This window comes from Ananas comosus, linkage group 13 (assembly GCF_001540865.1).
Source record: "Ananas comosus cultivar F153 linkage group 13, ASM154086v1, whole genome shotgun sequence".
Lineage (NCBI taxonomy): Eukaryota > Viridiplantae > Streptophyta > Magnoliopsida > Poales > Bromeliaceae > Ananas > Ananas comosus.
In genome coordinates this window covers 1,588,653-1,602,182 of record NC_033633.1, presented here as the reverse complement: position 1 = coordinate 1,602,182, position 13,530 = coordinate 1,588,653, and the positions used below count along the sequence as shown (strand labels likewise).

The following is a 13,530-nucleotide window of genomic DNA, read 5'->3' as shown; positions in this document are numbered from 1 at the left end:
GTTGAAAAGTATTTTTACTTTACTTTTTTTAAGAGAAAATTTGATTGGTTAAAATATGGATGATGTAGTTTGACTGTCGCATAGTAGACTTCCTCCTCTATAAGTCTGATGTGGCGTTTCCAGTCAATCAAACTACTCCTTCGGAGTTCGTTCATTATAACATAATTTATTTTAAAATAATTTATTTTTTTAAAAAAAGTATAATTAATTGAATATAAATGACATGTTGTAGCTGTAGCTGCTGACTGCTGTACAGTTGATTTTAGAGAGGAGAGGTTGGAGGAAATCTACAGTATCACAATGTACTATATTATCAGTAACACGCCAATCATATCTTTCTTTTTAAGAGAATATTATAATAAAAATATTTTTTTATTAATCATGATAGAACAGATAAACTCAAAAGAAATAATTTTATTAATTAATCCTAGGCTTTTAGACAGTGGAGAGGGCAAGAAGAGTGAGAGGCAGGCAGCCAGTGGGAGGGCTGAGGAGAGGCACGAGGACGGGGGAAGAAATCTGGCAGGGAGTGGAGGAGGGAAGGGGGGGTGGACGCAAGTTCCGAAGCCCCAGGACCATCTGAGCCCCTTCACTGGCTTCTAGTTATTAATTAATTTATTAAGAGGGGAAGGGATAAACTATGCATGTAGACCCCTCAACTATACACTATTTTCAATAGTGTACATAATATATATTATAAGATAAAAAAACTTGGGATAAAAATATATGGAGATTAACAGTACTATTTTTTTTATTAATTAAGTTTTTAAAGACAACTAATTACTTTATAGGATGTATTTGGTTCGAAGTCGAAACCGATATGGAAATCAAAATGTGAATAAGCTGAAAATGGAAACAGAATTGGAATGATTCATTACATCATTCTGTTTGGATCATAGTTAGTTAATTCGCGAATTATTCGCGAATTATTCGCGAATTTTTGATATTCCGAATAAAACGTCCGTTTTCGAACTTTTGGGAAAAATTCGGAAAAAATCGCGTTTTATTGGAATAAAAAGAATTATTCGCGAATTAATCGGGTTCGCGAATAATTCGGATCAAAAACGTCGCCGTTGCTGCGACTGCGATGCGCGACTGCGATGCGGTCGCGGGCTTCGTGCATGGCCCAAAACAGAAAAGAGTTCGCCTCTCAAAAAAAAAAAAAAAAAAACCTTCTCTGAAATCGCCCCCCTCCCAGTCTCCCAAACTCCCACCCCCCACCCCCACCCCACCCACCCTCCCAAAAAGATCTCTACCCCTGCGGCGGTGCGGCCTGCCACCGACGCCGTGCGCGTCGCGGTCCTTCCCTCCGCCCTCTTCCCTTCCGGCTGCTCGCCGAAACGCAATCGGAAGCCCCTCTTCAGAAATCGAAAAGATCGATCTCTTCAATCTTCAGAAATCGAAACCCTCCTCGTCGCCTCTTCCTCTTCCGCTTCCGCTATCCAACGATATATAGATCAGTAATAAGGTGGTTCTTTACAAACCAAGTACGATTTGAGTTTTCATTTTTTAAAGCAAAAGTTGGAAGCTTTTAGTCCATCTGATGGATACTTTTTTAGACACAAATGGCTCGAGTGCTTAAATTGAATGTGTCCATTCTCTGTTATGCACCTTAAATTGTTAAGAACTTAAGACCCAAACATAGAGCTAAATAATGTTAATTAACCTAGGGACCATGCCTACTTTAGACTTTAGAATTTATGAACTCTTGTATTTTACATTTAAATATGGACTATCTTGATCTCTTATTTGCTTAATTATTTATTCTTTTTTAGGCATAATATAGTTTATTATTTTTTTATTTAATTTTGTAGCTCGTTATTCTTATATTCTTAAAAAATATGAATATTTATGCTAATAGCATAAATTTTAAGAGGAAAAAATTTAATTTAATAGCCGAATTTTTGATCCCGAATTTTTAATTGGTGAACGTATAATATCCGTATGAATCACGTATCCGAATAATTGACTAATCCGTTTTTTAGCCGATTTTTTCAACGAATTTAAAAATTAGAAGACGAATTTTATCCGAATTATACCCGTACCGAACTTTTGCCGAATCCGAATTAACTAACTATGGTCTGTCCTCGTTCTCGCGCACCCCCAAGCCCGCGCCCCTGCCTGACAGTATGACACTGACGCGCTGTAACTAATGCATGGCCTGCCATTCCTGACCCACAGGTGCCAGTCGCCTGCCATTCCTGACCGCCTGGTGCCAGTCACTCTTCCCGCGAGGGCATTTTCGCTATTTACAGTCCAAAACCCAACGGGAAAGTTTTGGATCATTTATTAAAACATCTTACTATCAAAGATGCGTTTGGGATCGTGAGAAGTTTCCTTTCCTTGCATATAAAATTAAAAAAAAAAAAAGAAAAACTTCATAAAAATTCTTATGGTTTCGTACCTTTTCATTTTAGTACCTTATACTTCAAAGTATATCAAGTTAATACCATGTAGTTTCACACTTTCTTATTTTAGTATCCTGTGATTTAAAGTGTATCAAGTTAGTACTCTATGATTTTATTTTTGTATCAAGTTAGTATCCTGTGAGTTTATTTTTCTCTTAATAAAATATTAAACCACAAGGTACAAAAGTGAGAAAGTACGAAATCACAGGGTACTAACTTGATACACTTTAAACCACAGGATACTAAAGTGAGAAAGTGCGAAACCACTCGGTACTAACTTGACACACTTTAAACTATGGGGTATTAAAATAAGAAAGCGTGAAACCACAAGGGGGGTTTTTGAAGTTTCCCAAAAAAAAAAAACTTAATTTTATACACTTCGTAAATATATGAGAGAGAGAGTAAATATATTTTTAATTTAATTTTTTATATTTATTTTTTCAAAAGCTCAATAATATTCATATTTTTTTTTTCTCTGGCTTGTTATTGTTAGAGTACTATCTATTTTTTTAATAGAAAATAAGTAAAATGATATTTTTATCACAACAAGTATTATTCTTTAAAAACTTCAATTGTTAGAATTATATAGAGATATTTTTCTCAAAAAAAAGAAATTATATAGAGATATCCTCTCAAAACCTCCAACAATCTTCTCCTTATCTACCATCTTCTTCTTTTCAATCACATAAAAAATTTTCATTAGTAAATAAATTATCATTAAATGTTCTATTTTAATATCTAAACATTGCTTTAGAGGATATTGCTTCGACTTGATCCGCTTAATAATCAAACACCTTCATTCTTTCTTCATTACGTAGGCATGACATTATTGTGAATATTTTAGGAACAGCTAGCTTAAATAGTCCAGCATTCTATTTAGGTGGCTAAAGTTTGATTGGGCCGAGTGACAATTGAAGTTTGAAGGTTACACGGCGGAGGTTGGATCCTTCGCTCGTCAGCTCTAAGTAAATCAATTATTCCTTTTCTAACTTTTGAAATTAGTTGATTTATTAATAAAAAAATAAAAGTATATATAAATTTATTTGAATTATGAACTATTTCGATTTAGCTACTTAATTTTTTAAAATTTTAATTTTACAACTTTGTTTTTCAATTTGTTTGATTTGAGTCAATCATTAGTATTTGACTTCAAAATTTAATCTAAGTATTGATGTTAATAAATTTATAGTTGTGAGAATTACATAAAGAATGTTAGCTACATCGGTGGAGATAAACAATGCAACAACTCAAATCAAACAAATTGAAAGTTGGATAGTAAAATCAAAATATTAAAAAATGTAATAGCCAAATCGAAATGATCGGTAATTTCGATAACTTCTATACGTTTTTACTAAAAAATAATAAGAAGAAATTATTTAATATGAAGAGCTATCTAATCCTTTCAGATGTAGTTAGAACACATTTTTCGTAAAAATTGGCTTATCTTATTTTCAAAGGAACCACATATATTATATCATAACTGAATGATCGTAAAAAAAAAAAAAAAAATTATGCTAATTAAAAGAAAAGGGGTATATTCTAAAAAATTTGTAAAGCATTTTGTCAAGAGGTTTCAATATTTTATTAGATTATTATGTTAAAAAATAAATCAAAAACATAAAATTCTGATTAAAATATACTAATTTAAACATGTTACCAGATATAATAGGTATAAATTAGACTTTTTGAAATTAGTAGGCCCACATAGACATGTAAATACAAACTATCATATTATGGGCCCCAATCATCGTGCAAAATTCCGGCCCATATCGGCCCATTGATAATCAACCCCGGCACGAATCTTCAGGCAGAAACCTTTTGAGCAATCTCAACCGTCCGTTCTCCCCCATCGTTGTCCCATTCTCCTACCAATTCCCATCCTGCGCCATCGCCGCACCAAAAAAAAAAAAAAAAAAAAAAAGGAAAAAAGGGAAAACCCTAGTTCTCCTCCTCTCGGCCATGGCCGAGCCCATCCTACTCGTCGAGCATGGAGGCTTCGACATTTCGCACCTCAATCCCATCGAAACGATCGCTAGGTCTTCTTCCTAGGGTTTCCGGGGTCCCCGAAGCTTCTACTCCGCTGTGGGAGGTGAAATTTGAACAATTGCTAATGCCCACTGTTCCTACGAATATCCATCGAATTTCTACTATTTTCGACTCGAAATTTGCGTAATTCTCGCAAATTAATTGAAAGTTTGTTTTTTTTTTTTGGGGCGGGGAGGGGAGAGGAAATTACAGATTCGTCCTTCATAAATTTTGCATATTAATTTAAAAATTTTAAACATTTATCCCTTTTTTGCTAGTTTTCCAGTTAAAGTAGAGATTTTTTTGGTGAATTTTTTCGCTTTTTTCATTTTTTTTATTCTATAGAAAACACTACGGTGGTAATTTAATTCCGTGGTGGTGGGACACTTATCTCCAATTCGTGGCTAAGGAATACGTTTGCATGAAGTAACAAATTATATCCGCACAAAAATATTTGTAACAGTCACAATTTATATTTAAAATATATGAATCTTTTTGTAGAGGTGGTAAAGAGAGAGGTAACGTAGCAGGAAAAAATATGGCTTCTTTCTCTCTCAATAGCTTACCTCTTCCACCCTATAAACCCCGTGTTCTATCCGAGCGTTTTAGTGTTAATGGAGGCGTTAAGCCGATCGTAGTGAGTGGGAATCCCCCTACCTTCGTCTCCGCGCCCGGGCGTCGGATCGTCGCCGGTGAGCGAAAAAGTTTCGAGCTTTTTCAGTTTGATGAGTAGTTGTATTGAGTTTAATGCGTTTGGTTTGGTTTGGTTTGTATGAAAACTTCCTCCTTTTCAATTTTGATTCTCTTAGTATCGTAGAATGGATGATTTGTTGTATCTCAAAAAAATTGCTTCTTTAGTAGAATTTGATATGAAACCAACTATTTGCCTAAGGGTATGTTTAAGAGATATATACGAAAATTTGTATTTTATATGAGGTATATATAAGTATGTGATATTGTAAGGTTAAAATTCCAAAACCCCTGTATTCATATCTGTTCAATTTGGTGGTATGATGCAATTTTTCAGTCGGTGATCTGCATGGTGATCTCTTTCAAACTAGGCGCGCACTAGTGATGGCTGGCATTCTAAGCTCGGATGGTCATGATTTGTGGACTGGTGGAGACACGGTAACCATTTAAATTCCCTTCTTTGCTGTTTTTGCTGTACAAATATATTCAGTTTTGGTCACATATATTGTATCACGGAGCTTATAACTTTTCATCATCTTCTAAGCATTGTGGATTCGATATTCTGTTATGTAAAATTCATGGGAGGTTGCTTAGTCCCATATTTTGATTCTCGGAACTTAAACTAGATCACCAAATTTAAGTCAAATTGATGTTTTCATTCTTATCATGCATGTATATATTAGTATGTGTTTTTAATGCACGCATGTAAAGGTTATGTTTTTGACATTCCTGGTCAAATTGGACTCAATAGAAACTATTTTGTCAAAAAGAACTATTAATTCTAAACTGAAGTTCACATGAAGTTAACACTGCTTATTTACATTCAGATTTTAGTTCAACTTGGGGATATCCTTGATCGAGGTGACGATGAAATAGCTATCTTATCTTTGCTGCGCTCACTGAACATCCAAGCAAAATCTAAAGGTGGTGCAGTTTTTCAGGTTTGATTTACTTGGTATGATTGAATATTTTTCTTTCCCCGACCTCAAAGTATTTGGTTAGCTTCTACTGCTTATTTGTTTCATTGTCAAATAAATTGCCAGGTAAATGGAAATCATGAAACCATGAATGTAGAAGGTGATTTTAGATATGTTGATCCTGGGGCATATGATGAATGCATAGACTTCCTGGAATACTTGGATGAATGTGGAGACAACTGGGATGATGCTTTTCTCAGCTGGATTAATATACGTGAGAAGTGGAGGGAGGAACGCAGGATGTCCGAAGGTCAATGGAGTCCCTGGAGTTTTATGAAGGTATAGGTCTCGCATTTTTTTTTTTCTCTTATATATTATTGGAAAATCACTGCACCGTTTTATGTAGATACTTTGCCCTGAACTTTCTTATAAACTGAATCCATCCCTGATTGCTGAAAGGATAAACTGATGATATGTGACTTTTTCCTATAAAATAACCTTTATATTCTGTTTCAAAGGAGTCAATTTACAGTAGAAGGAATAAGAAGACCATTTTAGAGGAAATACTTGTGATTTTGATGGCCAGGGATGAATTTGCAACAAAGTTTTGTGTAAAAAGTTCAGGGACTGATTCTCAATATCAGGATAGTACAGGGACTTTCCATATAATTCATGTATTATTATATGGTACTCACACGCTCTATACTGTTCATATATCCGACTACTCAGTATTGCAAATATTAGTTGCCATAGTTTATGCCTCGGTTTAGACTGGAATTCTTTGAGTCGTATAACAGATAATTGTGCTGAAAATGGATGTCGTAAGAGTTTATTTTTGTTTTGTTTCTGAAGTTTTCCTTACCATGCTGACAGAGTTATGAAAATATTAGGACAGAGGCAGAAGGGACTTATTGCTCGATCATCGCTTTTCAGACCAGGTGGCCTATTAGCTTGTGAGTTGGCGCGCCATGCTGTCGTGCTTAAAGTTGATGACTGGGTCTTCTGTCATGGTGGTCTTCTTCCTCATCATGGTAATCTCTCTCTCTCTCTCTCTCTCTCTCTCACACACATTCTTCATATTGGGAGATGTTCAAGGTTCTATCCTTAGATTGAATTATTTCTCAAATTAGGTAAATCAATTAACTCCACATATTTACATCTGTTTGATGTCAAGGAGATTACATCCTCTTTCAAGCCACTCTTGAACATTTAAAAAAAAAAAAAAGCTGTCTAGCTTTATATGTGGTGTCAAAACTAAAATGCATCAGATACTTTTCACAAAACCGAGGACAAATGTATTGGGTATTCCTGAAGATTTCAAGTGCATTGTTATTTATTTGCATTAGAATGGATTTTATAAACTAATCCTCGTCATGGTATATTGGTTATGTTTGCATAGTTGCATATGGTGTTGAGCGCATGAACAGAGAGGTATCAGAATGGATGCAGGGATTCAATGAAGATAGTGAGAGTCCAGAAATGCCTTTCATAGCTACAAGAGGTTATGATAGCGTGGTCTGGAATCGCTTTTACTCGAGAGAATCAGCAGAGTTGAAGTACCAAGCTTGGAAGGCAAGCCATCTCATACTATATAAGCATTTGTATAGATATTAGAACATTTGGAAATTGGCACTTGATCTTTATGTTTTTACCACCTAACCTTTCGTTACTATTGATTTTAGCAAATTACATCAAATTCTATATAATAGTTTCTATCAAAAGTTACAGAATATTCCATCATGTAACAAAATATTACGTCCAAAAAGTTAAAATACCATTACGTTTTGATGGAGAGATAAATAAAACAACACGTTAAGTACAAAAATCAAAATTTTCAAAGTTCAGGCACACGTTTCTAATCCACTGTAGTTCGGGGAAGGTTTGTGCATCTTCATCTTATTTAGATATATAACCATTTAATGAAACCTTTCTACCCTGTGTGTGCTGAACACTTGGATCACCAAAATGCACTCAAAAAGAATATATTACCACTAAAGAGATTAACACTAACAATAACGATTTGCCTTTTTTCTAGATATCATCTATTGCGGAAGAAACATTGGAAGCCATGGGAGCTAAAGGGATGGTAGTTGGCCACACTCCGCAATCTAATGGTGCAAATTGGTATGCATACTCTTCTATTTACTGGAATACTAAAGTGGAAAACCTCTCTACCTGAGGATGTTTGATTTTGCTTTTTCTGCAGTAAATATGATCAGAAAATTTGGTGCATTGATGTGGGCATGTCTAGTGGTGTTCTTAATTCGAGGCCAGAGGTAATATTTCTGTTTAAACGCTCGTAGTTAATGCTAAAATACTTTGGTTATCGGGGCGTTCAATGGCTGCTGACTAGCAAATTTTGTTGACCAGGTTTTAGAAATTGTAAATGACAATCCGAGGATTTTAAGGCATCAAACTGAGTCCTTAAATGAGCTAGATGTCTTGGACTACCTATGAAACTCTAATCATGGATTTAAGGTTCGCCATTTTCGTCTTTCTGATTTACTTCTCTCTTAATTCATTTCAACATATTTGAACACTTCAATCTATGTTAACCTTTCATTCAGAGAATTCAAAAACTTATAGAAGTTAATTTCTTCCAAAGTTAAAGAAGCTATGATATTTTTGGCCGTACCAATGGCTTCTAGTGAAAACAATTTCCTTGCATCATTCTAAACATGATGATCGATTTAGAATTGGCTTCATTGGCTTTGATTTGCTACTTCTAGGTAACTGCTTCTTTCGAAGCCGCAGCAATTTGCGAGAACCATTACTCAGCTAGATGAGCTACAAGGGAATTCATATATACTTATCGAGAAGCTGTTATTCTTTTGGTGGTATATATGGCATTGGAGATTTTTCTTTTTTCTTTTTTCCTGACTACATTGGAAATCATTCTTCATTGTTATGGCATATTTAATGTCCAATAAAGCAAAGACACACATTTTAATTTTGCTGGAAGGAATAGAGACATACAGAAAACACTCTTTGTACTAGGATGTGTGCAAAAACTCTGTATCAGCTTTATAAACACTTCAGGCTTCAGTTGGAGCCTGGATATATGCATCGAAAATCGAAGAGAACAAAAAAGGGGATTCGATCGGTGTGTTCACGAAGAAATGTATGCGTACAAGAGTTCGTTCCATACATCGGGAACGCCGGGTAGGCACCAGTGTATGCAATCGGCGTAGCTGCTCGGGTTCTTGATTTGTTCTTCGGTTAACGGCTCCCACTGCTTCCTGAAGATCGAAGGGTGGCCGTCTTTCCGATACTCCGAAAGCTGAGTAATGTTCATTACCTGAACCCTTACTCCTCTCTCTTTTAACCCCTCAATCATTTTTTCTACTACATTCATCATATTACTATCAGAGCCTCTTCCTCTGTAGCCTTGTTCAAAGATAGGCTCTGTCTCATTGTAGCAGTTCTGATCACTGTCCATTCCCCACTCATCTCCCCTGCAAATAGATAAAAGCTTAACTACATTGTGATTATCTTATTATGTGCATTAAGATCGTAAGATTATGGGGCTGAATAGTGTGATCTCATTTACCAAAAATGGGTGGGTGACATGCTCATGAAGAACAGACGGGTCCTGCTGCGGTCGATGTGGAACTCGAGCCAATCGGACCACGTCTTGAGTGCCATCTCGTAGCCGCGCAGGCTCTCGATCTCTTTATAGATCCCATCATCGTCGTCGAATGATCCCCACCTGATTATTCGAAGACTCAACTTCTTAACTGAGGTAGAAGAGTTCGTAATGGTAATAGACATACCAGAGTGATCAAGTTCAATATATCTATTAGTATTTACAGTATTTACGAGAACTTACAAAACCTTCATCTTGGGTCTTTGCCACCAAAGGTAAGAGTTGAACACCAGAACATCAGCGTCAGTCCAATGCCGCGCATGCTTCTGGATTGATTGCGCCCGAACGGTCCTGTCTGGTACCCGGTGATGGACGGGATCGTCGGAGTTCGACTCCACCAGCAACGGCGACCAATAGAAATCGATCGATGCATTGTAATCCTGTTGTGCATGCACAACAGGAACATGTTTATGTGCTAAGATCAAAGTTAGGGTGAATTTTTACACACGCATATATTTATATACCATGATTTTAAATGACATGAGAGAGCCATTGGATTCCATGGTTTTGAGAGATTGTGGTGTGGAAGTATCAATGAGGCAAACCATGGAAACCCACTGGTTTCTATTTAGTGAGTCACCAACAAATGCTAGTCTTTTTCCTCTCAGTTTCTCAAGAAGCTTTGTAGCATTAAACCTGCAAAATTTTTAAATTTAACATGAGGATAAAAATCATGTAATCAACATCAAATCTAGTGTGAGAGTATTTATTTGGGATGAATCTGCAGGTATTTCTTGCAAATGGATAGAAATTCTATAAGATATTGCATAGAATATGATGAATCATACGTCACATGTCACTATATCATGTGGAAGAGAATTTTAAAGGCAAACTTCGATTTTTTTCTTCAATAGAGTCATTGCTCAAGTGTTGTTTCTTTTCTTAAGTGAAGTTATAATTTAGCAATTAATTATTCGACTATCGAAAAGTGGTGTAGCCATGACTAATGTTCATTTTAATTGCTATAATATTATATTAAATGATTATAAAATACAACTAAATCAGTAATCAGATCATCTTCAAATCGACACTCACTCATTTGGCCTGCACAAGACAATACGATAACTATAACCTCTAATCACTTCATCGTTCTCTTTGAAATACACACAAAAGTCCAATATTTTAATCCAAATAGATTAAAGTTGGATCTCCTAAACAAAATTTCACTTCAATAATTTACCACAAAACAAAAATAGTAGTAAAAAAAAAAGAAAAAGAAAAAGAAGAAGATAAATTTATCTTACATACCTTGGGATGTCACACCCATGGGGTTGCCACCTCCATTGTTGAAACCTCAAATCCCTCCTCCCAAACTTCTCACAAGCCAATTGATCCGACATGAACTTACACCCCCTCTCCTCATACAAAGGATACGTAGAGTTATTATTATTATCATAAACCCATTTCCCTACAAAATAATCACATGATGACTCCTCCACGTGCCACGTGCTCTCCTCAGTGTTATTATTAGTATTACTACTACTACTATTACTACTAGTAGTGGTAACTAGCGAGACTACAAGTATAACAAAGAGTGCAACAAAGAGACCCACAAAGGAGTTTAAGGGGCTCTTATTAACCCCCCACACCCTTAATATAAATGGGTTCTTCTTATTCATATCTACCAACTCCCATTCTTGGTCTCTTATTATAGGAGGGCAACTAATTCTTTTGCCTTGTGAACGTAAGAGGTGAATGGGTGCTTTGCTCATGAGAATAGTGGGAATATATAGTAGTGGGAGTAGTAGTATTAATTGTTTGTTTGTGGCTTGTTCCTATATATTCCATGTAATGGAGAGTGTGTGTATATATATAGTTGTGTACACACTCTCATATATATAAGAATGAAGAAGCCTTAAGGGAGACCATGGTATTATTATTATTATTTTTTTGGGTTTGTTTGTAGCTTGGCTTGTATGGAAAGGCTTAGTTAGGTAGGAGCTGGTGAAGCGTATAGCCTTTGGTGTACCTAAACTAGTCTTAAAAAGAAGAATTATTGGTGCGAAATTATTACTTTGTTGATTAAGAAGTTACAACTTTAAGGTGAGATAATTAGTGGAGTGAGATGAAGACCCAAGTTGACTAGAATAATTTTAGTTGTGGATATTGGGCTATTGGGTGATGATCTAAAATTTTCCAAAAGTATATGCTATTTTAGAGAATAGTGTTTTAATATTTGATATTACAGACTACGACTTTGGAAAAAATTGTATTTATCTAAACATTTAAGCTGACAGATAATAATATTTTAGTATTTTATATTTAACATTCTCCATCATAGAACTTAGTTCACCAAAATGTGCATTGAAATTAATTAAAACATAATGTACATTCAACAACCAAATAGGAGGAAATTGAAAATGAAACTAGGAGCTTAAGAAGATTCTAACTCAGTGCCTCCTACTTTGGTGCCGAGCGAGTCGTCATGAATGACATTATAATATTATTTAAATTTATATTCAATAGAAAACAACATTTATGATGGTGTGATAGTTTAGCTAAGTTTCAAGGTATAAAGAAGAGAATCACGAGTTGTTCTCAAATTGTAGTAGGTAATATTGTATGTTTCAAGTCCCAATCTATGCTCTTTCGCTTGAAAACAAAGATACGGTATGGATGGTGAAATGTGAAGTAGCAAATCCCACCTAAATTACTGTTTATGATTTTGATGCAAGCAACATAAATCCTACCAAAAAACATATTTGTTTCCTCTATTTTGACTTAATTAGTATGATTCATACTTATATTAAATTATCTAGCTATATATAATTATACAATTAACCATTTATTGGCTAATCGTAATTAAGTACACGTTAACTTTTTCTCCGTATAACTTTTGCACTTTACCTTGATTAAAAGAAACCTACTCTTCCTTTACACCACGTACGTTTAGTTGGGAAATAAGGGGAGGGGCCCTTGTTCCCCAAACACCAATTTTTAAGACTAGGAACAGGAGTGGGAACAGCTGTTTCCATTCAAATTTAAATTTTTAAAATTGAAAAATTTTAAAATTAAAATTAAAATTAAAATTCTAAATTTTAAAAATTTATAATTTGTAATTTCAAAATTAAAATTTGATAATTTTAAATTCAAATTTTAAATTTTAAATTTTAAATTTGATATTTTAGAATTTTCAAACTTAAAATTTGAATTTTTATATTTTTCAAATTTAAATTTGATCTTAAATTTAAAATTTTAAAATTTAAAATTTAAGATTTTAAATTTTAAATTTTAAATTTAAATTTTAAAATTTAAAAGTAAAATTTTTTTAAAAAATTTAAATATAAAATTTAAAAATTCAAATTCAAGAGGGCTAATATCATCATTTTCTATTTATAACTATTCACTATTCTTCTTATTCCATATTCTCTATCCAAATATTATTTTTCTTATTTCCGAGAGCAGCCTAATTTTCATCAGAATACAAAATTGATTGAGTTCTCGCTTATGCTTAAATTTACACTTATTACTGAAATAAGCGGTTCTTATTTATATTCAAAGCAAATGAAGCCTTAGAGGCTATACTAGAGGTATAAGATCAGAAAATTCTAGATTTAAGAATTTAAACTTTTTAAGTAATTGATCGTCTAACATGGTATCAGCGCAGTTAGGTCCTCGCTAAGTCTAATTCACACTAAATCGTTGAAGTTGACATTTGGCTTAATTGTCAAAATATTCCTAGCCCAAAACACAGGGAAGGTGTAAAATATTATAAAATATTAAAGCTCCATTCCCCTTCTCGAAGGGCACGTGATTGTTTCTTTAATTTCTTTAATAAAACTTTAATATATCTACGTGCATTTTGTGTGGGGTTGTCACAAATTGATAAAATTGACTAGTCTTA

The 13,530-nt window shown here is 34.3% G+C and overlaps 2 protein-coding genes and 1 long non-coding RNA gene across 4 annotated transcripts; 2 read left to right on the top strand and 1 right to left on the bottom strand.

Moving 5' to 3' along the window:
* LOC109719429 (shewanella-like protein phosphatase 1) lies at positions 4,315-9,135 on the top strand. 2 transcript variants are annotated; one of them, XM_020246111.1, is made up of 10 exons: positions 4,315-4,497; positions 5,461-5,561; positions 5,951-6,064; positions 6,167-6,379; positions 6,936-7,071; positions 7,440-7,612; positions 8,076-8,164; positions 8,247-8,316; positions 8,411-8,518; positions 8,770-9,113. In XM_020246111.1, the coding sequence occupies exons 2-9, from the start codon at positions 5,508-5,510 to the stop codon at positions 8,495-8,497; spliced, it is 936 nt and encodes a 311-aa protein (XP_020101700.1). In that variant the 5' UTR covers positions 4,315-4,497; positions 5,461-5,507; the 3' UTR covers positions 8,498-8,518; positions 8,770-9,113. The 2 variants fall into 2 exon arrangements, with proteins under 2 accessions (XP_020101700.1, XP_020101699.1); XM_020246110.1 differs by lacking the exon at positions 4,315-4,497 and adding an exon at positions 4,912-5,125 and having other exon boundaries at positions 8,770-9,135.
* Positions 9,042-11,495, bottom strand: LOC109719428 (protein trichome birefringence-like 34). The gene is made up of 5 exons (XM_020246109.1): positions 10,935-11,495; positions 10,151-10,322; positions 9,870-10,066; positions 9,591-9,749; positions 9,042-9,495 (listed from the first exon to the last, which is right to left on the bottom strand). Exons 1-5 carry the CDS (start codon positions 11,396-11,398, stop codon positions 9,150-9,152), a joined length of 1,338 nt encoding a protein of 445 aa, XP_020101698.1. The 5' UTR covers positions 11,399-11,495; the 3' UTR covers positions 9,042-9,149.
* On the top strand, positions 9,672-10,165 carry LOC109719430. Its single transcript, XR_002218689.1, has 2 exons — positions 9,672-9,800; positions 9,902-10,165. It is a non-coding gene; the product is annotated as an uncharacterized LOC109719430 (long non-coding RNA).

What these genes read in the sequence shown, in the direction of transcription:
- LOC109719428 (XM_020246109.1), bottom strand. Translation starts at nt 11,398, where the DNA reads ATGAGCAAAGCACCCATTCACCTCTTACGTTCACAAGGCAAAAGAATT. An exon ending in TCATGTCATTTAAAATCATG is followed by an intron (nt 10,067 to 10,150) that starts GTATATAAATAT and finishes CATGCACAACAG; the next exon opens with GATTACAATGCATCGATCGA. An exon ending in AGACCCAAGATGAAGGTTTT is followed by an intron (nt 9,750 to 9,869) that starts GTAAGTTCTCGT and finishes TCGAATAATCAG; the next exon opens with GTGGGGATCATTCGACGACG.
- LOC109719429 (XM_020246110.1), top strand. Translation starts at nt 4,972, where the DNA reads ATGGCTTCTTTCTCTCTCAATAGCTTACCTCTTCCACCCTATAAACCC. An exon ending in CGGGCGTCGGATCGTCGCCG is followed by an intron (nt 5,126 to 5,460) that starts GTGAGCGAAAAA and finishes GCAATTTTTCAG; the next exon opens with TCGGTGATCTGCATGGTGAT. An exon ending in GTCCCTGGAGTTTTATGAAG is followed by an intron (nt 6,380 to 6,935) that starts GTATAGGTCTCG and finishes ATATTAGGACAG; the next exon opens with AGGCAGAAGGGACTTATTGC.